Here is a 24,373-nt window from a genome sequence, read left to right on the forward strand (position 1 = left end):
CAGGGAAGCCCGGCATGCTGCAGTCCACAGGGTTGCAAAGAGTCAGGCACAACTGGGAAACTGAACAACAGGATGCCGAAGACCAAAGAAGGGTTCTGACTTGCCCAGAGAAACAAGCGCCCCCCAGTGGCTGGGCCTGGACAAGACCCCCATCTCCAGAGTCTCAACTCAGTGCTCCCCCATTGCACCGGGTGGCCCAATAACACTCCACCTGAGAAAGACTCGGGGTTCTAACAGCCCTCAACCATTTGAAACTCGTCAGACCTATCGAATTCTAGAAAGTTCTTTCAGAAAGCTTATAACCTCTGTTCTGTACAAGCTGCACAAATTCCCAAGGCAACTTTGGGGGCAGCATTAAAAGGGTGGGATTTAGAACCCAGTCTCTCCTCCCTTCCAATCATTCTGGATAAGCCGTAAAAAGTCCACATATCCTCTCAGACCAGTCAGTTTATTCTTTATATGATTTGTCAGGTCTCTCCTCCTCTTGTTCGGCACTGTGGCTTCTGGGCCATGACCCAAGGATCTGCTGCACCCAGATCCTTCTTGAGGCAAATCGGAGGGATGATAATAAAAGAACTCTACACACCCTTCTCCCCCAAGAGCAGAAAGGGGGAGACCACAGTGCTGATGACCCCAAGATGCAAGTCACGGGACATCTGTCTGTATTATCTGCTGCCCCATGGCCAACACTGCCCTCCCTCACCCAGGAGCTGGTTCGCCACCTGTAAGACACAGAGCAGTGGGGGAGGTAGTCTAGAATAGCCCTCTGCTTGGCCAACAGACCTCCAGGGGCCAAGAAGGTCAGCAGGGATCTTTCAGGTCCTCCCGAGGGCCCCCTCCCACATCTTACCTGATGAGGTCAATGGGTTGAAACTTATAAAACACCCCGTAGCGTGCCCATTCTTGATACAGCAGCTAAACAAGAAAAACAGGGAACCAGGTTAGAGGTGAAGTGGGCAACTAGTCACCTTTTATATCCAGCTTAGCAAGTCAAAATTAGACACTTGCCAAGGCATGGTGGCACCAGTGGTAAAGAACCTGCCTGCCAATGCAGGAGACATAAGTGATGCAGGTTCGATCCCTGGGTCGGGAAGATCCCCTGGAGGAGGGCATGGCAACCCACTCCAGTATTCTTGCCTAGAGAATCCCATGGATAGAGGAACCTGGCAGGCTACAGTCCACGAGGTCACAAAGAGTCGGACATGATAGAAGCAACTTAGCAGCATACACGTACAGTACAGGAACTCTACTCAATACTCTGTACTGACCTAGATGGGAAAAGAATATAAAAGAGTGGACATATGTTTATGTATAACTGATTCACTTTGCTGTACACCTGAAACTAACACAACATTGCAAATCAACTATTCTCAGATCAAAATTAATTTTAAAACAAAGTAATTATTGATAAAGTGAAGTCACTCAGTCGTGTCTGACTCTTTGCGACCCCATGGACTGTAGCCTACCAGGCTTCTCCCTCCATGGCATTTTCCAGGCAAGAATACTGGAGTGGGTTGCCATTTCCTTCTCCAGGGGGTCTTCCCGCCCCAGGGATCGAACCCAGGTCTCCCGCACTGCAGGTGGATGCTCTACCCTCTAAGCCACCAGGGAATGTAAAACAGGACAAGAAGAGAAGGGCTCTCTGAGGAGGTGACATTTGGGTTGAGACCTAGGAGGTGGGGGTGTGTTTCAACTAGAACATGCCTTCTGTGCCAAGACCTTGAGAAAAGTGCATGTGACGTGTCCTCACAGGAAGGCCAGGCTGAGCAAGGGAAGAATCTTGGGAGATATTGCTATTTCACACTTCCTACCCTTCTGCATCGCATCTTCTCACACATCACACAGAACTCATGCAATTCCAGCAAGGAGAAGTGACTCTAACCAGGTATTCTGGATAGATGGCTGAACATGAACCCTACCGGAAGTCTGCAAAGACAGCATATTAAAACTGAAATAAGAATTGGCATTCCTACTCAGCGGCTATAGACTTTTTATTGTCACAGTGTCCCCCAACAACTTCAAAAAAGAACCAGAAATTGCATGAACCCTGATGGTGCAAACTGCACCCAGAGTCCCACTTTCTACAGAGCAGGACACCCCAACACAAAGGGGGCAACACGGTGCCCGGTGGGCAGGCGAAGATCTGAATCCATGAAGCCTGATGCTCTGTTCCAGGCAAGTGGCTCCAAGCCTGATCATACCATTATTACTATCTCTCTTCCTCCCTGTCATCCTGGTGCTTCTACTGCCCTGGGTTTTTATTCCCTCCCCAGCGCCAACGCTGGGCTCACCAGCACCTGGCTGTCACAGTGACATCACTGGGGGCCCACAGGGAGGCCAGCTTGCGTCAAGAGATACAGGCAAGGCCTCCCGGGAAAGCGGTGGGACGTCAGTGCTCCCTCCGAGACCCTGACCTCCAGGGCGCATTCCTCTCCAAGTCACAAAGTCCAACCCTTAAACCTGAGAACACCCGTCTGCACTGCCCTGAAGGGGAAAACTGAAAATGCTCCAGGAAGCCAGTGTAGCCCGCTTGGCTCAGGTCCAAAATGAGAGCCAGGCTCCCAGGCCTGGCCCCTGGCTGGCTCCCGGACCTGCTGGACAAAATCCCCAGGAGTCCTTTCTCAAGGCTGCATCCATCGCTGGTGCATACAGAGGAGACTGAGCCAAGACAGCTGCCCGTGCCCCATGGAGATAGGCCGGACAGACACAGCAGAGGACATCAGCACACAGACCCTGCCGGAGCAGGAGCTCCAAGCTTCAAACCTGGGAGGTGATGTGACAGTGATGCCTGGATGCCCACATAGCTCTGCCCGGCAGGCTCACACGGCCACCAGGCAGGTGACGCAGGAGCTAGGTGGCGGGTGCTATAGACTGTTGGCTGTCTTTACAAATGTCTAACCACACAGTTTCAAACCCAGTAGGTCATGCCCTGGTTACAGGGTCCCAGCACAGACCAGCGGTCAGAGTGCAGGGAGGCAGGCCAGAGTCTCTGCCCCACAGGGATAAGCATGTGTCAGTCAAGTTAAGGAGGACAATCATGGTAACTTGCAACAGAACCTCCTAATAAGCTCCTAGCTTATTCAGTTCAGTTCAGTCGCTCAGTCGTGTCCGACTCTTTGTGACCCCATGAATTGCAGCATGCCAGGCTAGCTTATTAGATCTTATTAAATCTGCTCTTTCCCTTAGTTATGTCATGTCCTCTTCACCAACTGGTCAAGCCTGCAAATAAAGCCAGAAGGTATACAGCTCCTTCTCGGCGGACAGAGCCTTATTTTGGAGGCCCCAGATGTCATTCCAAGCACATGGGTCTGATCCCAAAACTTTACTGCAGGAAGAAACAAGCCACGGGGACCAGTCCGCTGATGGATCAGAGCACACAGAGGCCAGGTCGATCCCCGAGGGCCACAGCTGAGAGTAGGTCAGTATAAGTGTTTCATGAGACTATAAAGGACCCAGCTGGTAAAGCCATTTTCAAGGCCAGAGGATGGCAGGATGCATGAGACCCATGACCCTCACCGAGGTCCCAAGCTCCTCAGTTGGACCTGTGGCAGACACAGAAATGCCAGCTGCAGCCAGCTGAGAGGTACTGATGAGACGGGAGGACCAGAATGGGAGAGGATGGAATTCTACCCCCTGGATCCTGCAATGACCTATTTGAGTTTTTGGCAGGTCACTTCTCCGTTAATTCAATGCGACTTGTGCAAGATGGGAAAACTAGACCTCAAGAGAAACTGAGAAAAAAAGTAGCCTTCCCATTGGAAAGCAAGACGGACTCTCGTCACGAACCTTCTGGTGGGTCACTTTTTAACCATCCACCAGAGAAGACAATCCTCTGAAAAAGCTGGAAGATCTAGGACCGAGGGTGTAAAAGCTGCTAAAGGAAGTCATCTTCTAAGGTTGTACCCAGGATTCTCTGTAAGTGGGCAGGGAAGCCATGGGATGTGGGCGGGGCTTGAGCCTCCCTCAGAAAACAGTAACAGTCCCTTCTCTGGGATGCTGAGAAAAGCAGGCAAGTCTGGCAGATGTGGACTGAGGTGGCTGCAGACCCCGCAGCCCTGCTTTCTCGAAACGTGAGAAACCCCTGGCCTCCAGAGGGAGGGAACCTCTCACGAATCACCCTCCAGGAGGAGCTGAGTCATAGAGACTGCAGGCTGCGCTAGGCAGAGAGGGGCGGGGGGTGGGAGAGAGAGCTCTCCACCCAAGAGGCAGATCACTGGAACAGCCACAAATCTCAGGGAAGAGGGGAGGCGAACCCCGGGTACCAGCAGGATGGCCGGATCACCACTAAAGTCCCCCAGAGGAGTGATCTCCCATCAGTTCTCAACCATTCTGCACCTCCTTTAGCACCAAATACAAAGGTTCTCCCTTGTACCTAACCAAAATCCTTCCCACAGCCCTCTTGAAGAACACTAGACTATTACAATGTGACAAATACAAATAAACGTGTTACACATATTCAGAGGTTTCAGCTCTTTCTTTCAAGATACCTCTGAGGCTCCAGGAGTGAAGCCAGCCCTGCAGTGAGAGGTCCCCCTGCCACACACGAGAGGTCATGTCCACCTGGCTGCAGAACCGGCTGGGATTTGGACGCCAGGGTCAGTCCTAACAGAACAACCATTTAATGCAGAGGTCCCCAGCCTTCAGGACCTAATGCCTGAGGATCTGAGGTGGAGCTGACTTAATAGTAATACTTTGACCCCCTGATAGAAAGAGCCGACTCATTGGAAAAGACCTGATGCTGGGAAAGATTGAAGGCAAAAGGAGAAGAGGGCAGCAGAGGATGAGATGGTTAGAGAGCATCACCGACTCAGTGAACACGAACTTGAGCAAACTCCGGGAGATAGTGAAGGACAGGGAAGCCTGCCGTGCTGCAGTCCATGGGTGGCAAAAGTCAGACACGATTTAGCGACTGAGCAACAACAACGTGCACAAAAAATGTGAAGCGCTTAATCCTGAAACCACATCCTCGCCTGATCCATGGAAAAATTGTCTTCCACCAAAACTGGTCCCTGGTGCCAAAAAAGGTCAGGGATCACTGAATTAATGGACATGGGAACCAGTCTCCTGGCCTTGCTGAGTATCCATTTTCCAATCCAAATGGACAGAAAAAAAAGTTTTCAGTCTCATTCATGATCCTCTTACCTCCCATCACAGCAAATTTTATTTCCCTAACCATGACCCAGGCAGAGGAAAAGAAGGAGGCCAGAACTGGCTGGTGAACCTGAGGAAAAGTTACAAGAAATGAGGTCCTTGGGGCCTCTCTGGTGGCTCAGTGGCAAAGAATCCACCTGCCAGTGCAGGGGACACTGATCCAGGAAGATCCCACATGTCACAGAGCAACTGAGCCTGCAAGCTGCAACTACCAAAGCCCAAACGCTCTAGAGCCCCACAAGAGAAGTCACAGCAACGAGAAGCCTGCACACCACACCAGAGAGTAGCTCCCACTCGCTGCAGCTAGCGAAAAGCCCGCACAGCAACGAAGACCCAGCACAGACAGATAAATAAATTATTTTGAAAAAAAGAAAAGAAATGGGCTTTTTGCCTTCCAGAGATACTTGTCCATCCTCACTGAGCATCGCTCGACATCAGGTTTGGGAATTATCCACTGAGATGCAGCTCTGCCCTGGAGGTCTGTCCCTGCCTGCCAGGTTCCATCCACTTCCCCGGCTGGGATGTGCACTGCCCTAAGTAAAACAATTCCTGGGGGACAACTTTCTGCTATGGGGTTTTACTGTTAACAATAATATAATATTATTCCAGACAAAGGCACATAGATTTTTGGATAGCCTACATGTCGCTTCTCTCTGCCTCTGTGAGGATAACAGGGGACTGGCTGATTTCTTCCAGGAGTTCTGTGTGTTCCTGGTCTCTGGAATGTTCCTGTAAAATGCCCTACCTTGACGGGCCGGGGGTCACCACCCACCCAGCAAGAGGTCTCTTAGGTGGGCCGTGGGGTGGTGATCACCCTTTAAAGGGGAGGAACATGAGATGAAAAAATAGGAGGACAGAAAATGGCTGAGACCAGCAAGATGAGATGAGGGGAGAAAGGCTTCTCTTTGCCTTTAAATCTGATCCGGGACTTTTCAGGAAATTAAACCCCGAGACTATGAGCATCAGATAGAAAACAGATGAGGTTAAAACATCGAAAAACTACAGCAGATTCCCTGGGCAGGCAGAAAGGGGGACATGTGTAAGCAATCACGGCCGTATTTCTGGAAAAGACCTTTTTATGTTTTTAATACTTAACACTTCATAACAGGGACTAATAGGCAGGATAAAAAGAAGGCTGCTCAAAAGCAACTTGGGGGATGAATGGTTTTCCAGACAACAGAGCGGGGGCAGGGAGGGTCTATTCCTCATCACGCCTACCCTCGCCCACCCTCCTCTACTCACCAGAGTCACTTAAGCCTGGGAACCTGGCTGGAGAATGGCATGAGGAGGGCGGTCAGATGGACAGCTCCACTGAACAGGCTGGGTGATGCTTAGAGCATCATCCCTGGAGAAGAGAGTAGTACACAGGCTCCCAGGGTACCAGCACACAGAGGAAATGGGATCTACGTGGACAGCTGGAGACAGAGCTGTCCAGGCAGGAGTTGTGCCTGACATAGAAGAGATTCTCCAATGGGACCCTTTTCCCTCCCCTAAATATAATCTTTCATTCCCAGCTGCCTGGAATACACAGTTTCTCATCTATAATTTGGGGGTCGCTGAACCCCACCTGTCTACCTAGAGAATAAGAATAACTTAAAGATGACCCTCCCCAAACAAGACACAATAGCACGGATACTGCTATATGCTTAGCAGGAACTTGGGATTTGAGGTCACAGGGGTTTTAGCCTCTCCTCGGTTGATTGTGGCAGTGTTATCATGGACAAGGTGTATCATCATCCTGTGCCTCAGTTTCCCCATCTATAAATTAAGGCAGCAATCCCCAACCTTTCTGGCACCAAGGACTGGTCTCGTGGAAGACAATTTTTCCATGGACCAGGGTTGGGGGCGGGGTGGTTTCGGGATGATTCAAGCATGTGACATTCATTGTACACTTTATTTCTACTGGTGGCTCAGGCAGTAAAGAATCAGCCTCCAATGTAGAAGATGCAGGTTCACTCCCTGGGTTGGGAAGATCCCCTAGAAAAGGGAATGGCTACCCACTCCAGTAGCCTGGTGGGCGACAGTCCATAGGGTTGCCAAGAGTCAGAGACAACTGAGTGACTAACACTTTCACTTTTGTTTCTATTATTATGACATCAGCTCCACCTCAGATCACCAGGAATTAGATCCCAGAGGTTGAAGACTCCCTGAATTAAGAGCTCTGGATGCTCAGTGTTTCTCAGCTAAAGCTCTCTTGTCATCAGGGCTGGGCATGCTCCCTTTGTGTGCCACTGTTGGGGATATTTCAGGATGTGGCATCGCTGGTCCACCAAGCAAGGAATGCCAGCCGCACCCCGATACACAGTCATGTCAGTGACCAAAAATGGCCCTCGAATTTCCAAATGCCTGGGGACAGGGGCTGTGGAAAAACGGCTGATACTGATAAGCAGTAAGTAGAACACCCAGGATGTGTCTATGCAGCCCCACACCCACGTGTGGTCCCCGAGCCCAGAGCCCTGGGCACAGCATCAGGTCGGCTCACCTTTCTGTCATTCATATCATCCCCTGGACTGTCATATTCACCCTGTGGGAGGAGAAAACAGAGAGCATGATCAAAAACAGAGAGACGGTTCCCTTTTAAATTTTCCGACACCATCCTTTTCTTTCATTCCCATTTAAGAAAGGTCAAGGGCATGACCCGGAAGGAAACACTGGTCCACTTCCATGGTCACCAGCACCTGCTGTGTGTCCTATGAGCTTACAGCGGGTGGCTCCCCTCACAAGCCTCGGAGCCTCCCGTACCTGCTCACAGCAAACAGAGCAGCAGAGCCCGCCCTGGAAGCAGACTAGCATGTCCAGGAAACCTGCCTTGGGCCCCGTCCATACCCAGCAGAGCCTTGTCTCACTTGTGCCCATGGCAAGGCTGTCACCTGGGAAATCTCATCAGGCGCTCAGGGTACCCGCCCCAGGGGTTTCATTGGGTACCACCATGCGGCAGATGCTAAAGTGACTGACCGGGTGGACAGGGCAGCCGGGGGCACTGAGTTCATGGGCCAGTTAAGGTCCTCATGAGTCATCTTGAAGAATATCACTGTATCTTGTTATGGGATGTTTATAACCCTGCTCCCAGCCAACGAAAGCCTTAATTAGTTTCTCTATTTTCTTAACCACACAACAGTAGAAGGAATTTTAGAGATCTCCTTCAAAAATGTCAAGATAGAGATGTGGTACATATACACAATGGAATATTACTCAGCCATTAAAGAGAGTGAAATAGTGTTATTTGCTGCAACATGAATGGACTTAGAGATTATCATCCTAAGTGAACTAAGTCAGACAGAGAAGGGAAAATATCATATGACATCCCTTATATATGGAATCTAAAAAGAAATGATATGAATGAACTCACTTACAAAACAGAAAAAGATTTACAGACTTAGAGAATGAACTTACGGTTGCCAGAGGGAAGGGACAGTTAGGGACTTTGGGACGGCCATGTACACATTGCTATATTTAAAATGGATAACCAACAAGCACCAACTGATTGCACATGGAACTCTGCTTTATTATGTGGCAGCCTGGATGGGAGGGCTGTTTGGGGGAGAATGGATCCATGTATATGTATGGCTGAGTCCCTTCGCTGTTCGCCTGAAACTACCACAACACTGTTAATTGGCCATACCCCAATACAAAATGCTTTAGGTATTAAAAAAAATAAAAATTTAAATTAAAAAAAAGGTCAAGATAGAAAAAAGGACCTGACGCTGACACTTAATACATGTTCCCATAGAAGGATGAGAAGTTTCACATCTAAATAAAAATCACAGAAAAAATATCGCATATAAAATATATATATAGTACTATATAACACTATCATATAACTATCACATATAATATTACATACATAATACCACGTATCACTCTCTGTCATTTGAGGGCCTAACGGTCCAGGCTGTGTATCATCACAGTCTGGGACCTGCCTCTCCGAATCCACCTTCCCCATCTCTCTTGTAACCAGCTTCTCACACTTTCCCCAAAATCAAGGCAGGGAGTGCAGAGGAGGCTCAGACAAAAACATTCACTTTTTTTTGAGACAGTTTGAGACAACTGGCAAATATCAAGCTGGGGATTACTGTCTTTCACACGTGGTCAGAAAACAGCCAAGGTGGTTCAATGCCATGGTTCCCTCCTGCCTGTATACTCATTGCTGTGTTGCCTGCAGGGCTCTACCTTTTGAGTGGTGGAGGTGGTACTCACATCGTGCAATGGGTAGGCAGCCTCATAGATATTGTTTGCTATCAGAGAGTTAATACCTGCAGGAGAAGAAAGATGAAAATGGTCACTGTAGGGCAGGACTTCTCACCTTGACCTTGGTCTTCTGATAAATATTAATGCCCCCAACCCCACCTCTCAGTTGAGAACCGGCCCCTGCTTCCAGATTCTCCCAGGCAAGAAGTTTCTTCCACACTTTACTTCTTAGTATTAGAACAATTTTTTCATTTCCCAAATGCAAGGGTTTTAATCCCAAATGATTAAATATCAGGCATTGTGCTGTCATTCAGCCACTAAGTTGCGTCCAACTCTTTGTGACCCCATGGACTGCAGCATGCCAGGCTTCCCTGTCCTTCACTATCTCCCAGAGTTTGCTCAAGTTCATGTCTATTACATCAGTGATGCCATCCAACCATGTCATCCTGTCTCCCCTTTCTCCTTTTGCCTTCAATCTTTCCCAGCATCAGGGTCTTTTCCAATGAGTCAGCTCTTTCCATCAGGTGGCCAAAGTATCGGAGCTTTGGCATCAGTGCTTCCAATGAATATTCAGGGTTGACTCCCTTTAGGATTGACTCTTTGATCTCCCGGCAGTGCAAGGGACTCTCAAGAGTCTTATCAGGTAGGCTCTCTCAAATGTCATGTCCGTCCTGTCCTCACACACTCGGATCCCTGCAGCCCCCAAACCACCTCCACCACCTCCTTCTCCTGCTCAGCGGCCACAGCAGTGCAGGAGAATATCTGTGTTCAGTGTCAGCATAGGAGTGACCATGTGGATGGATCACGGTCATTATAACCAACAAAAGTATGCATCAGAGCACCCCACCACGTTTTGCCTGAACTCATTTCTGCTCCCTCCCTGTTCCTTCACAGCACCTATTACTGCCCGTGACTGACCTGTCTGTACCATTAGATCTCACAGTGTGATCTGAGGAATCCCATGTGTCCCCATGACCCTTTCGGGGGGATCTATAAGGTGAGAACTATTATTTTTAAATATTTATTTATTTGGCTGAGCTGAGCCTCAGTCGCTGCAAGCAGACTCTCTTGTTGAGGCACAAGAGCTCAGTAGTTGCTGCGGCGTGCAAGCTTAGGAGCCCCTCAGCACATGGGATCTTAGTTCCCCGATCCGGGATTGGACAGGAGTCCCCTGCATTGTAAGGCTGAATCTTAACCACTGGACCACCAGGGAAGTCCCCTGAATGATTTTCATAATAGCACTAAGATGTTATTTGCTTTTCCACTCCTAGTCTTGCAAGAGTCTACAGCGGAGTTTTATGATCTGTGATGACGTCAACCCTGACTGCACACGGAATGGGGTTTGTGTATCCTTAAACTCTTCTCGGTTTTAACTTCTAACACAATAGATACTGATCAATACAACCCACTTAGATGAAAATGCTCTGGGTTCTCTCAATAAGCTTTTCCAGTGCAAAGTGAAGTTGCTCAGTCATGTCCGAATCTTTGCAACCCCATGGACTGTAACCCACCAGGCTCCTCCATCCATGGGATTTTCCAGGCAAGAATATTGGAGTGGGTTGCCATTTCCTTCTCCAGGGGACCTTCCCAACCCAGGGATCGAACCTGGATCTCCTGCATTGCAGACAGACGCTTTACTGTCTGAGCCACCAGGGAAGACTTTTCTAGTGCAAAGAGGGCCACAAAGTTGGGAAACCACATAACAAGGGATCCATTTCTTTAAAATCCTGACTGTGTTCTACAGTACTGGGTGCACAGCAGACCCTACTAAACAGCTGTTACCTGAAGGAGTGGCCCCATCTCTGTAACTCCAAGATGCTCTTCTACTATCCCCTCGCCTTCATTCATGGTGTGATTCAGAGACTATAAAGAGCCTGGTAGCTCTGTGACTCGGGACAGGCTGCCCCGGGTCGCTGGCTCCCAGATGGGGGGGATTATATCTCAACAGCTCAAGGACTCTGCCATGTGGGATGTACATTTGGTGAGGGGGTGGGGGGTGGGGAGGAGCTGGAGGGGAGGCTCTCTGGCACATGATGGTTTCCCTGGTCTCAAACACGCTTTCTGCCCTGAACCATTCTTTACAGAGAGGCTGTAGACAGCAGAGTGATGAGGGGGAACAACGTATGATGTCCAAATGCAAAGTCATCTGCATTTGCACCACTCTGGAGAGAGGACAAGGCTGGGTGGCGAAGTTCCACAACAGTGACTCTTTAAAATTCATGGTTTTCCACCTCCTGTGCCCACTCGGTGCCCTACCACATGCTCAGAGCCTCAGAGGCTCTCGAACAATCCTCCCTCCACCAGCCTCCTCTTCCTCCAACCATGCCGCTCAGATTCCAGAGTCCAGCCAGGGCCCACATGGGAGCAGAGGGTGCAGGGGCGCCCAGCAGAAGTGGCCACTCTTTCAGTGCATTGAGAGCTGAGATCTCAGTGCTGAAACATCACCCAAGGACCAGTACTTTCCTGATTTTACATTTCCTCCATGGCATGAACAGAAAACATCAGAAATACCAGTTCGGGGTGGTGGGCCACTGGAGGGTCGGTAAAGAGATTATGGGTTGGGGAGGGGTGTCCAGGGTCTGAATGAGCTACAGATCTGTCTTCCTCTTGAGACTACAATTTCCCCCAGAGCATCATTAATCAGCTCAAGAGCCGTAACCACAGCCATAGGAAGCCACCCCACTGTCATCAAGGGAAGGGCTCCTAAGTCGGGAGGGGGCAGGGGGCGGTTCAAAGCGACAGAGGAGCTGTCAACATGGATAGAGGCTGAAGTATCACAGGCAGGGCTCCAGCCAGACTGCAAACCTACTCACTGGCCACTCAATCCTTGCAGTCACACCCACCCTTTGGCTGCCATGGCAGCAGCATATACCCTGCAGACAATACCAGAACAGCATGGAAGCTTTCAGCAGGTGTGGAACTCTCCTGCTAATTCAAGGCTTTGCTCAGCACAATAGCCCAGGATCTGAGAGCACTGGGCTGAAGACCTGAACTCTAGGGTCCTGTGGCCTGAGCCTCAGAAAAGACCTCGAATCGCCGGAGGTCTAAAACTATGCACCCTACCTCCCAAGGGAAATAAAGTTCCTTGGCACTCAATGCCAGGTTCACTTCTAGAATGCTGTTCACTGCTTCTTTGTTTGTTATTCAGTCACTCAGTCGTATCCAACTCTTTGCAACCCCATGGACTGTAGCCCGCCAGGTTCCTCTGTCCCTGGGATTTCCCAGGCAAGAATACTAGAGTGGGTTGTCATTCTCCTTCTTTGGTAGCCCCTAAAAGTCTGCAAGGTACCTGAGGCCAGGGAGCACGCCCCTCTCACTGGAGTCTCCTGCAGCTCCCACCTCACTATGGGGAGCACAGAAGGGGTCACGGTTGTCAGCCAGAAGAGGAAGCAGTTCCGTGACGGGAGTGATCTCAGGATCTCTTCTCATTTATCACAGGCGTCCACCTTCCCACTACTCCAACGTTCTTTAGCAACCTGTCCCTGGAGGCTCCATGGTAAAGAATCTGCCTGCCAAGCAGGAGACTTGGGTACCATCCCTGGGTCAGGAAGATTCCCCAGAAGAATGAAATGGCAACCCACTCCAGTGTTCTTACCTGGAGAATCCCATGGACAGAGGAGCTTGGTGGGCTGCATTCCACGGGGTCACACAGAGTCGGACACAACTAAGCAACTAAACAGCAGCTGATGAAGGAATCTTAAACCCTGGTTAACTAGTCTGCTTCCTAAGAGAGGAAGCCCAGACCAAGTATTTTTTGCCTTGGAGCCAAGACGCTTCAGGTCATCAAACCAGAGCTCCACAACGCTGTAACAGACGATGTCTCTGCCTCGCTGCTGTGGGTCTCCCCTTTCTCAGGTGATAACATATGGGCCCTCCCATCAGTGGCTGCCAGGTGGAGGGAGGGGATGGTACACGAAAGGAGGAGGAGTCGGGGGTGGGGCGGGGAAGAGGCACACTGAAAAGTAACCACGTATCCACAATTTCACCCAAAAATGAGCACCACTTTGGCCTCTCAACCACAGACTTCAGACACCAAGAATCTACTCCCAAACAAGCATGGAAATCAGTTTGAAAGAAGAAAATAATCAAACGTTTTCTTTTAAAAAAAAAAAAAAAAGAGTCTCTGCTTTGAAAATTGAAATTCTGAATTTTCCCCTTTCTTTTCAGCTAATTGGTTCCATTGTACACCACCCATCTGGCCAGAAACAGCAAAGCTTTCTTCTTCAGGATAATATCCAAAGGCCTTCCTTCCTGCTCGAGACTCAGGGGAGAGAGACCCCCTTTCCGGCCCTCTTACTCCCAGAAGTGGGGGGGGGGGAGTGCCAGGCAGAAGGACGGATGTTTTCCATTCCCTCTCTCTCCAAAGAGAAGTTGTGCCTCAGCTCATACAAAGCATGGCTCACCGAGGACCTCTTTACTGATCCCCAAAGTCCCTTCAAGTCACCAGCCTCTTCACACCTGTTACTTAGAACCATAATCCCCCGGGAAAAGGCTCATGTTTTCTCTCTGCCCAGGACTGGCCCCAGCTCTGCTGACCCAGCCAAGCCCAGCAACACCACCTCTCTGCAAACACAAGGTCAGGGTCAAGGACCAGAGTAGGGTGGACTCAGACCCTGGGGCTGATACCCAAAAACACCCTCATAATATAAAACCTGAGCTCTCTCATTTAGCTTCCAAGACATCTCTGGTTTCTTGGGCAGGAAGCACAGTCTATGGTCTGTCTCCCAGAGTAAGAATCTCATGAAATCTACCAGTGCCACCAAGTGACAGGGTATCCTCTGTCCCCCAGCTCTGTCCTCTCCAGGCCAAGCATCGGGGCAGGTACTCGGAGGGATGGCGCTCAATTCCTGAAAACTCATTTGGTTTTGATTCCTTGCCTCCCAGAACCGGGCCCGTTCCCCCGGCGTTCCGCTTTCATCCCTGTACTCTAGCCGGACATAAATCCAAACCAGAGCCCCCCAGACGGTGCATTTAACAGAGACTATATTTACCCATCACCAAATTGTCTTGACGTGTGCTTAATTACTTAAATGCCTTTAATCCCAAGCCTTTTCTTCTAACAAAATATAAACCAGCTCAGCTGGATGAATGATAAACCAGATGTTTACAGCACACAACACAGCCTGGCTTCAGTCAAAATAATTGAGACATCGTCTCCCAAGCAGGGATGGGAGATGCCCAAAGCATACATTTGTTTAAATGCTCTGACACCAATATGTCTATGAATACATAGCTCCATCAAGCTGCTATTTTCTGTCTGTGAAAAGGCAACAGTTTTCATATGAAGGAACAGAAAAGGTGTTGGTCAAGGAGGTGTGGGCTTCTTTCCATGGTAATGTGCACTTGAAAGGCATTCCAGGATGGGGTGAACTTGAATGGCCTTGACCCTGACCGCTGATCTTATGTTAGGTGGATTAGGTGGCACCGTGTCAGGCTGAGCTAAGTTTGTGATTGTTCACAGCCAACAACAACAACATCACATTCAGCCACCATCCTGAGGACCCCAGACTCACAAGCACACCCAGGCTCTGGATGTGGTGGGTGCATCAGCCCCCATCCCTCACTTCCCAAGTGACAAAGACACAAAGAGTGAGTTGTCTTGGGGAGGTTACAGGACCTGTTGTTCAGTCGCTAAGTCGTATCTGAGTCTTTGTGACCCCATGGACTGCAGCACAGCGGGCAAAGTGTTAGACCATCACCAAATGCCCATCCCTTTTTCAAGGCCAGCTCCCCTCTCTTCTGCTAATGTTTACCCTCTGCCCCTCCTTTCACTGAAAAATAAAAAAAAAAAGAAAGAAAAAAAAAGAAGAGAGAAAATCCAAGAGATGGTACTGCTGGCCAGGACCCTGAAAGGGACTGGACACTGAATGCCCATATAGCAACTGTGAGAAAACAAATCACAAGAAAGATTAAGCCATTCACAGAGAAGACTGGGCTTCGTTTGAAGCTAGGGTCTTCATTCACAGAAGCTAGAGTCAGATCCCCAGAAGGCGAGCATGTGGGCCACTCTCCCCACTCCTGGACAGGGTAGGAAGTCTGTGTAGCTCATGGTGCGCTCATCCTGTCTACCTGTAGAGTGCCTAAGAGGCACCTGGGGAGCAGGTTAAAAACACAGTTTGTGTACCTGGAGGACAGTCGGTCCCTCTCTGGACCTGATTGGCTCCCACAGAAGACCATGTTGCTCCTTCCAATCAAAACCTAGGGAATATCAGCGCTTGAAAGAAATTTCAAGAACATGCAGGGGTCCCTCCTTGGGTTCAAAAGGGGAGAAACAGGCAAAGTGAGGAAACGTGACTTGACCACGTGATGTTGGTCCCACAGCTGGAACTGGTGCTTCCCCAGCCTCTCCCCCTGGCTCTGCCTCCTTTAGAAAGGCACCCTCTCCCCTTCTCTCTCTGATATCAGTGGGCTCCCAAGGTCCACTGGTTTCTCCTGGGTCTGGCAGGTCAGAGGAAGGTAGGAGCCTCCTCTCCATACAGTCACCTGCTCCCGTCCTTGGCCCAGTTCTGTCCTTCTCATCACCAGGAACCCCTCTCCTGTCTCACAGGCCCAGAGATGGTAACAGCTCCCCTGTTGCTTATTCTAGGTCACCACACTGCCCTGACATCACCAACCCCCTACCTGTACCTCTGTAAATGGTCTCTCTGTTGATACTCCTGCCTTGAACGATGCTCATTTGAGTGAGTCGTCTGTTCCTGGTGGGACTCTAACCTGATTCTCTGCAGTGGCTGGCTCCTTTTATGTCTTCTGTATTACTTGCTTTCCCTGCAGGCATCTCTCTTGTCAGACAGTCACATGGCTTATTCACTCCTCTCAAATGTAAGTTTCGTAGGGGCAGGGATCTATCTCTGACCTATGCCCTACTCTAGTCCCCAGGTCTCAAACATGAATGACACACAGCATATGAATAAATATTTGCTGAATGAATGGACATCCCAGTGGGAAAACCTAAGCTTCCACTTTCACTGGAAAATCTTACCCAATAACATCATCCATTTATTAACTGATTAATTACAAGATCAGTGAAGAAGAGCCAAGAGACTTGGGGTTCAGCTGGGCTCCAGATCTCTCACTTTGGGCTGGATGTTCATCTCTCTGTTGTGAAAGTAGTTAATATCCATTGAACCTATTCTGCAAGGGAGTTTAAAGGATCAAATGAGATAAAGAGTGTGAAAGTGCTTCGCAAAGCATACAATGACAAACGTGCGAGGAATCCTTACCTTGGTTATAGGGAGAAACTCTTATGTGCAGAGACCTCTTATCTGGTTATCTCGGCTCTCACAACAGAGAACACAGGAGAAAACATTATCTAGGTCTCTCATGCAGCCCATCCCTCAAGGTCCTGCCCTCAATCACAGCAGAATCTTCCAGACCCTCCTTCAGTGCCTTTTCCCTCTCTCTTTATTGCCAGTCCTAATGAGCTGGTTTTTCTGTGTCCCAAATAGCAACGCAAACCTTGAAAAAGCAAAATTCAAGGAGGGAGGTTACCTGAGTCCAGAATTCAAAAAAATCAGACAGTGGAGGCAAAACAACTCCAATAACACTTTTATAATCCTCGAAGAAACATAAATAAATTTATGTTCTCAGGGACTATCCTGAATTGTACATATATTTACATATGCCTTTATAGAGACTCTGTGTTTGTATCATCTGTATTAGAAAGCAGGGAATTATATGAGAGACTTTAGAACAATTTCTATATAAAAAGATGTTGCTGAGGACCTTAAGTGCTACCTCACTGAATGTATTCCCCTCTCACTTAGGTTCAAGGTCAAATTTGCAACCCAATTGCAGAAACTAGAGGGTCGTATGGTTTGAATATGTCTTTCTATTTTTTCCTCCTAGTTTCAACATTCTATTTTAATTTGTGCTTTTCCTGGTTCTTATTTTTTAATTTATTATTTATATTATGCTGTTTTATTGTTTTTCTTGTAAGCTACCTCTGAAATTTTGTGGAACAAGACAGGAATGTAAATAAATCGATACATACACCCTGCATATAGTATAATGCTCTGCAAAAGTAGGCATCCAGAAAAACATACTTTCTACAAAGAAGATGATAATACCAGATGAATGGAAGTATGTCTGAATTATTATTATCTTTAGTCTTATTTTTCCATCTTCTATGAATATTTCTGATCTTTATCATCTTTTCCATCTCCTAATCTCTACTGTAATTGAGGACAATGGGGAAGGGAATAAAGCTTTGTAAACTGGTCACAAAGGTAATGGTAAATACCACATAAAGGGTAAATCTGAGGCTGAAAGATCAATGAAAATACCTTGGAAAACAATTCTATGCACGATCCCATTCTTCCTTTTTATTTTACTTTTATGAGGCAAACCTCCTCTGGAGGAAATCTAAGCCAGTTCTAGCCCATTTGCGTTTCTCTATAAAACCAGAGAGAAGGGCAATAAAATCAAAATTGACCCACGGCTCAAAGGTCCGCATTATCCTGAGGACTCACAATGTTATCACATTCCTCTTTCTGAACTTCTAAGTAAGATGGTAAGTCAGCCAAAAAGCTGAAAGGGTGCTGGATTTCCCCAGGCAGAAATCAAACAACCGGAAAATTGGCCTTCAGCATCCTCCTCTGCTGGGAAACACAGTTCAGTCACACGTCTCTTGTTAGGAGCTAATAAATCATCAGCAACTACCGTGGAAGCAGCAGCGCATGAAGACTCAGCCCGACTCCATGCCTAGGTCTCTGCATCCGGATTGCAGCGGAGACAGGATCAGAGTGAGGGAACCCAAGTTCTCGTCCCAGTTCTGACAGTGTCTCAGTATGTGACCTCGAATGAGCCATCCATCCTGTGCCTTTGGTAACTAGAGATAATTCCTGACCCACCAGCTTTCCCAGGCAGCCATGAAACTAACACTAGACAATATTTTGGGGCCATGCCCCGCAGCATGTGGGATCTTAGTTCCCCAACCAGGAACTGAACCCTCACTCCCTGTATTGAAAACTCAGAGTCTTAACCACTGGACCGCCAGGGAAGTCCTAACACCAGATAATTTACGATGATACTTAGATGCATCCATGGGAGTGGGCTGCTCTGAATCTGTGTTCCCTTTCGCCCTCTCTGAATAGTTCTAATATCATACCTACCCGATCATCTCATAATTATCTGTTTACATGTTTGTCCACATGGCTAAACCAAGAGCCCCATGAGGATAGAAATTAGGTCAAATTCATCTTGCCATCTCTCAGTTTCTAAAACATTATTTGACACTGAGCAGGCACTTAATAAATGGTTTCTAAATGTCAAAAAAGAAAGAAATTGTTGAAAACTACTCAACAACAAAATCCTTAAGATATCTGACTTTGTGGCATCACACACACACACACCCAGATCCTTAAAGGTGGGAAATAAAAACTTGCTGTCGTAAAGTAGAAGGTCTCTAATGATCTTTCACCAATCTAGAGGCTGCCCACAAAATAAATTTCAGATTTTAAGGACTTTCCAGGTTACAAAACAAACAGTTTTCTATACAAAAACTTTGCAAGACAGATCATTCTCACCCCAATCTACCTAAAAGGGAAAACTGAGTTGGAGAGAATTGAAGTCATTTGTCCACAAACACCCATCGTTGGGAACCCACCAGTTACTGCTGTGAAACCAGCCGGCTGGGCACGTTTAATTAGTTCAATAAAGCAAGTCAACTGAGTGGAACACGCAAGGCACCCAGCCAGGTGCACTGGGGGATAAAAGACAACCCAGACACATCTCAAGGACTGTCTTGGGAGTCTAAGCCACAGAACACAGTCATCGAGAAAGACACGGAACTTGATGGGAGTTCCAAGGAGAGAGCATACAGGAAGAACAGGGGGACAGAGATGTTCAGTCTGGAGGGTGGGCCCAGGTGAGACGTGGGCTAGGACATTCCAGCAAAGGGAACAGCAAGAGTAAAACCAGAGGGTAGTCATATTAACAGGCAGAGAAGCGGGAGAGACAGAGAGGGCAAATGAGGAAAGAGATGGAAATGGACATAGCAAGACACTGATTTCAAGGTTCTGGGAACATCTCAGTGGAGGTATCTAGCCAGTCGCAATAAAGATGGGTGTGGAATGGGAGAGGGGAGAAATAGGAATTCAAAGCTGTAAGAATTCTGTTCAGAATGAGAATGAGGAGGCCAAGGAATGTGGAGAAGACAACCTTGAAACTGGGGGAGGAGGAAGAGGAAGCAGAGTGTGGTCCAGGAGGAAGAAACAGAAGGACAGCGATTAGTGGGTCAGTGGCCCCTCCCTGGACCTCAGCTGTCAGAAGATGGAGGTTCAATGAACAGGTCTTCATTCAGTAAGATGCAAGAAGATGAAGGAGGAGGAAAAGGCCATGAAATGCGGGCAGTAAAAAGTCACTTGTGACACCCGAGGAAGCAGTTTTGGTCCAGCCAAGGAGGATGTAAGGCAAGTTAATACAACTGAAGAGTGAACTGGATTAGAAATGATGGCAAATTCCAGGATGTGGACAATGAAAGTGAAAGTTACTCAGTCGTGTCTGACTCTTTGCGGCTCCGTGGACTATATAGTCCATGGAATTCTCCAGGCCAGAATACTGGAGTGGGTAGTCTTTCCCTTCTCCAGAGGATCTTCCCAACCCAGGGATCAAGCCCAGGTCTCCCGCATTGCAGGCGGATTCTTTACCAGCTGAGCCACAAGGGAAGCCCAAGAAAACTGGAATGGGTAGCCTATCCCTTCTCCAGGGGATCTTCCTGACCCAGGAATTGAACTGGGGTCTCCTGCATTGCAGGCAGATTCTTTACCAACTGAGCTGAGTGATGGCAAATTCCAGGACTTTGACAGAGGCCACAAGAAAGCACAAGATAAAAAAAAAAAAAAAAAAAAAAAAAAAAAAAAAAAGAAAGCACAAGATACATCTTCCAATCTCTTGCTGCCTCTGGTGGTCCTCAGTTATTGTCATTGTCCAGTTGCTAAATCATGCTAAGTCACAAAGTCCCTGCAACATCATAGTCGCAGCATGCCAGGCTTCCCTGTCTTCCACTGTCTCCCGGAGTTTGCTCAAACTCATGCCATCCAACCATCTCATCCTCTGTTGTCCCCTTCTCCTCCTGCCCTCAGTCTTTCCCAGCATCAGGGTCTTTTCCAATGAGTTGGCTCTTTGCATCAGGTGGCCAAAGTGTTGGAGCTTCAGCTTCAGTATCAGTCCTTCCAGTAAATATTCAAGGTTGATTTTCTTTAGGATTGACTGGTTTGATCTGGCTGCCTACTTTATTATTTCCTAGACTTTTCTCTAAATGACTCTTTTCAACTCAAAGCTGCCTCAAAAGTGAAAGGTCTTGCACCTCAGAGTGACAAGTGTTCTGAGGGATGAGTAACAGCAGCCCCTTTGGGAAGAGCCTTCCACCTGCAGGGGGACCGTATGGACAAGACACCTGAGCATGGATGTAAATTCATGGTGTCACCCCCTCATCACCTGTGTTCCTTCCATCACCCACCAGTGTCCCGACCGCCTGCCTGGTACTCAAATGCTGGGGGTCCTGTTTCAAACACAAACACCCCCAGATTCAAAAATCAAACCACAAGGCAAACAGGTTCAGCCAGACATGGTGACAAGGACGCTGAACTCAGAAGAGGCATCTTCAGACTGATCCGCCCTCCCTGGTGGTCAGTTTCTTTAAACATCAAGGCAGAGGCTTGGACTAAAAGGCCACTAAGATGTCTTTCTTCTCAAAAATGAATAAAAACCAGCCACGATTTGGGCAGTTATTGAAACACTTTGGAGATGGTGAAAAGAAAGTAGCTGAACTTGGGATCAAGTGGAAGGTGTCAGCGTGGGTTCAGGGAAAGGAGAGGAAGGACAGAGACCCGGGGTGAAGGCTGGGGGGCAGCCCCAGCCCAACGAGAAATGGGACCCCCTCTACACCCGGGGGCAGGTGGGGCGCCCCCTCCGTGTGGGCATCTGTTTGTCTTGCTCTCATCTGTTGCAAGGTTGCCCTGGCCCCCCATCAGCATGGCCCGCAGTGGGAGGGTCCTTACCCATCGTGTTGTTGGCTCGAGAGCAGGTTGTGCGCTTCAGGATCTCATGCACCTAAAACAGACAACAGCGAGGCTGTGAGCACCTGGGCCGCGTGCTGCAGCCCCAACACGGTGTGTGTGTGTGTGGAGGGCGGGGGGTGGTACCCAGGCAGGTGCCAGCTCACAGACTCCCAGTCAAACAGAGCATCTAACTGCCTCACATGCACGCCACACCTTGCCCCGCCACCCATAAATGAAGAAGAGGCTGTATGTTGACTGAAGTTACAGGAAGGGGACCCCAGACCCACACCCCTCTGCGAGGGCTTGGGAGGACACTTGGGGGGTGGGGAGAGGCAAGAAGGAGGGGTGCCCTCCCCACCAGCCCCAAAGGTGCCTTGCTGCTGAGGGGTCCTGGGCAAGCTCCGGGCAGGTTCTGAGGGCCCGTGGTCCCCTCTGTAATGGAGCTGTCTCTCGGAGATGTTTGGGGGAACCATGAAAGTGCTTTGGGAATTGGGAAAGGGCCCCCTATGTCTTGGTCACTGGGAGTATTACTTCTCTGCTTTTTGCCTGAGTATCTTGCCTCCCCAGGCAGAGTAGGTCTCGCAGGTCCTCAAGACTCCACGTCTCAGAGAGCACTTGGCCACATAGCAGATGGCTGCCCAAGGACCACTGCTCATTAACAGATCAACAGTTCCTGAGTGGGGAGCTTGCATGGACCCTGTCACTCACTGTGAGGGCAGAGTGCTGAGAGCATCCAAGCCAAGGAAGCCCAGGGGGCAGCATAAACCTGCTGGTCAACCAGTGCCCTCCACTGGGTCCCAAGCCTGTGCCCAGCTCTAAGGAGATGCCAGGGACAGAACTCTGCGCTGGGACATGTGACTGGCCTGCCCAGACGGCCACAGGGAAGAGGGCACAGGAGACGGGCCTAAGGAGATGCGGGCAAGGTCCTCAGACCAAAGCCCGGGTCAGAGCAGACCCCAAGACAAACCTCAAGCCTCTTTCTCCCTCTGTCACAGAGTTGGGTGAACTGGGGAATGAGCAGGAGGGGAAGGAAGATGCCTCCAGGATGAGAAAAGATGTGTTACTCCATCACCATTCACACTCCCACATTCCAGCCACAGACCAGAAGGAGTGGAAAATAAATGACTTCCAGCAGAATGGGGCCCAAGAATGTTTAATTCACTTATAACACGGTGCCGTATTCAACAGCAATAATAATTAGGAACAGCATTTATATGGCAGTCCATTATTTTACAAGCACTTTGCAATTATCGGGTAATTTCCATGACGCCCTATAACTTCCCCTCCCAAGATATGGGACCTGAGCCGTGGTAAGAGTTAAACTGCTTGTAACAGCATCAGTCAGGACAATGGGAGGTTCATGCTTTTTTCCATAGGCAGATACAAGAAATCATATGCCCATTTTAAATCTTCCTAGAACACCAGGCCAAGGGACCTGGAGTGTTTTCCTGCTCAATCTGCAGGCAGAGTCAAGGCTATGTTTTCAGCATGACTTAGAAATGTTCTGTAGCTTCCTGCAACCCTCGGTCCCTTCTCACCCTGCTCATCACCCTGCTGACATGGAAGTCCCTCTAAGTTGTTGCTGTCGTTCAGTCCCTAAGTTGTGTCCGGCTCCTTGTGACTACAGCATGCCAGGCTTCCCTGTCCTTCACCATCTTCCTGAGTTTGCTCAAATTCACGTCCATTGAATTGGTGATACTATCTAACCATCTCATCTTCTGCCGCCCTCTTCTCCTCTTGCCCTCAATCTTTCCCAGGCTCAGGGTCTTTTCCAATGAGTCAGCTCTCTGAATCAGGGGACAAGTACTGGAGCTTCAGCTTCAGCATCAGTCCTTCCAGTGAATATTCAGGGTTGATTTTCTTTAGGACTGACTGGTTTGATCTCTTTGCTGTCCAAGGGACACTCAAGAGTCTTCTCTAGCACAACAATTCGAAAGTATCAATTCTTGGCGCTCAGTCTTCTTTATGGTCCAACTCCCACATCTGTACATGACTACTGGAAAAACCATAGCTTTGACTAGATGGACCTTTGTTGGCAAAACGATGTCTCTGCTTTGTAATATGTTATCTAGGTCTGTTATAGCTTTTCTTCCAAGGAGCAAAAGTCTTTTAATTTTGTGGCTGCAGTCACCGTCGGCAGTGATTTTGGAACCCAAGACATTAAAATCTGTTTCTGTTTCCAGGTTTTCCTTATCTATGCCATGAAGTGATAGGACTGGATGCCATGATCTTTGTTTTTTGAATGTTGACTTTTAAGCCAGATTTTTCACTCTCCTCTCTCGCCTTCATCGAGAGACTCTTTAGTTCCTCTTTGCTTTCTGCCATTACAGTGGTATCACCTGCATACGTGAGGTTGCTGATATTTCTCCTGGCAATCTTGATTCCAGCTTATGATTCAATCAGCCTAGCATTATTTTGTATGATGCACTTTGCACATAAGTTAAATAAGCAGGGTGACAATATATAGCCTCGATATACTCCTTTCCCAGTTTTTAACCAGTCAGTTGTTCGATACACGGCTCACCCTCATTCCTCCTCCTTATTTGAACCTAAGTCCTTCCCGAGGGAAACACGATGCCGTGTTTCCACTGTGACCAGCATTCCTGGGGCCCATCTTTCTCTCTCCTCTTCTGTCCGTAGGCTGGATGCTCTCCAGGTGGGTAGAGGACAAACATATAGTGAACAGAGATGCCCTACAGCTCAGACTGGGGCCGCAGGGTCCAGGCCCTAGGCAGATTTTCATTAGAATCAACCATCCTGCAAAATCCAGAACCCTGGCTTTGAAAGGGAAAAAGACAATAGGAGAACACTGGAAAATGCATGGCATGCCTGTATCCCACCTTCCCTCTAGACCCTGTGCAAACACCCCAGCAACTACCACAGCATCCAGCCTCACCGCCCTCAACACAGCTCAACAACTAGCCCCCATGATCATTTGCGCTATACTTATTTATGGTTTGGGTTTATTATAGTTCAATGGATAGACTAGAAAATTTCAGGAAAGTATCATTTTGCATACATAGAGGAAATAAATT

General features: G+C 48.5%; 1 protein-coding gene across 1 annotated transcript in view; it reads right to left on the reverse strand.

The window, feature by feature from the left end:
* Positions 1–24,373, reverse strand: part of ANO2 (anoctamin 2) — a 337,925-nt gene that overhangs the window by 215,274 nt on the left and 98,278 nt on the right. The window contains exons 7-10 of the mRNA XM_055568880.1: positions 21,339–21,390; positions 9,349–9,404; positions 7,634–7,675; positions 851–915 (exon numbers count right to left, since the gene is read on the reverse strand). Coding sequence (XP_055424855.1) covers positions 851–915; positions 7,634–7,675; positions 9,349–9,404; positions 21,339–21,390 — 215 coding nt within the window. The remainder of the gene's footprint in view (positions 1–850; positions 916–7,633; positions 7,676–9,348; positions 9,405–21,338; positions 21,391–24,373) is intronic.

The sequence above is a fragment of the Bubalus kerabau genome, chromosome 1, assembly GCF_029407905.1.
Source record: "Bubalus kerabau isolate K-KA32 ecotype Philippines breed swamp buffalo chromosome 1, PCC_UOA_SB_1v2, whole genome shotgun sequence".
Classification (NCBI taxonomy): Eukaryota; Metazoa; Chordata; class Mammalia; order Artiodactyla; family Bovidae; genus Bubalus; species Bubalus kerabau.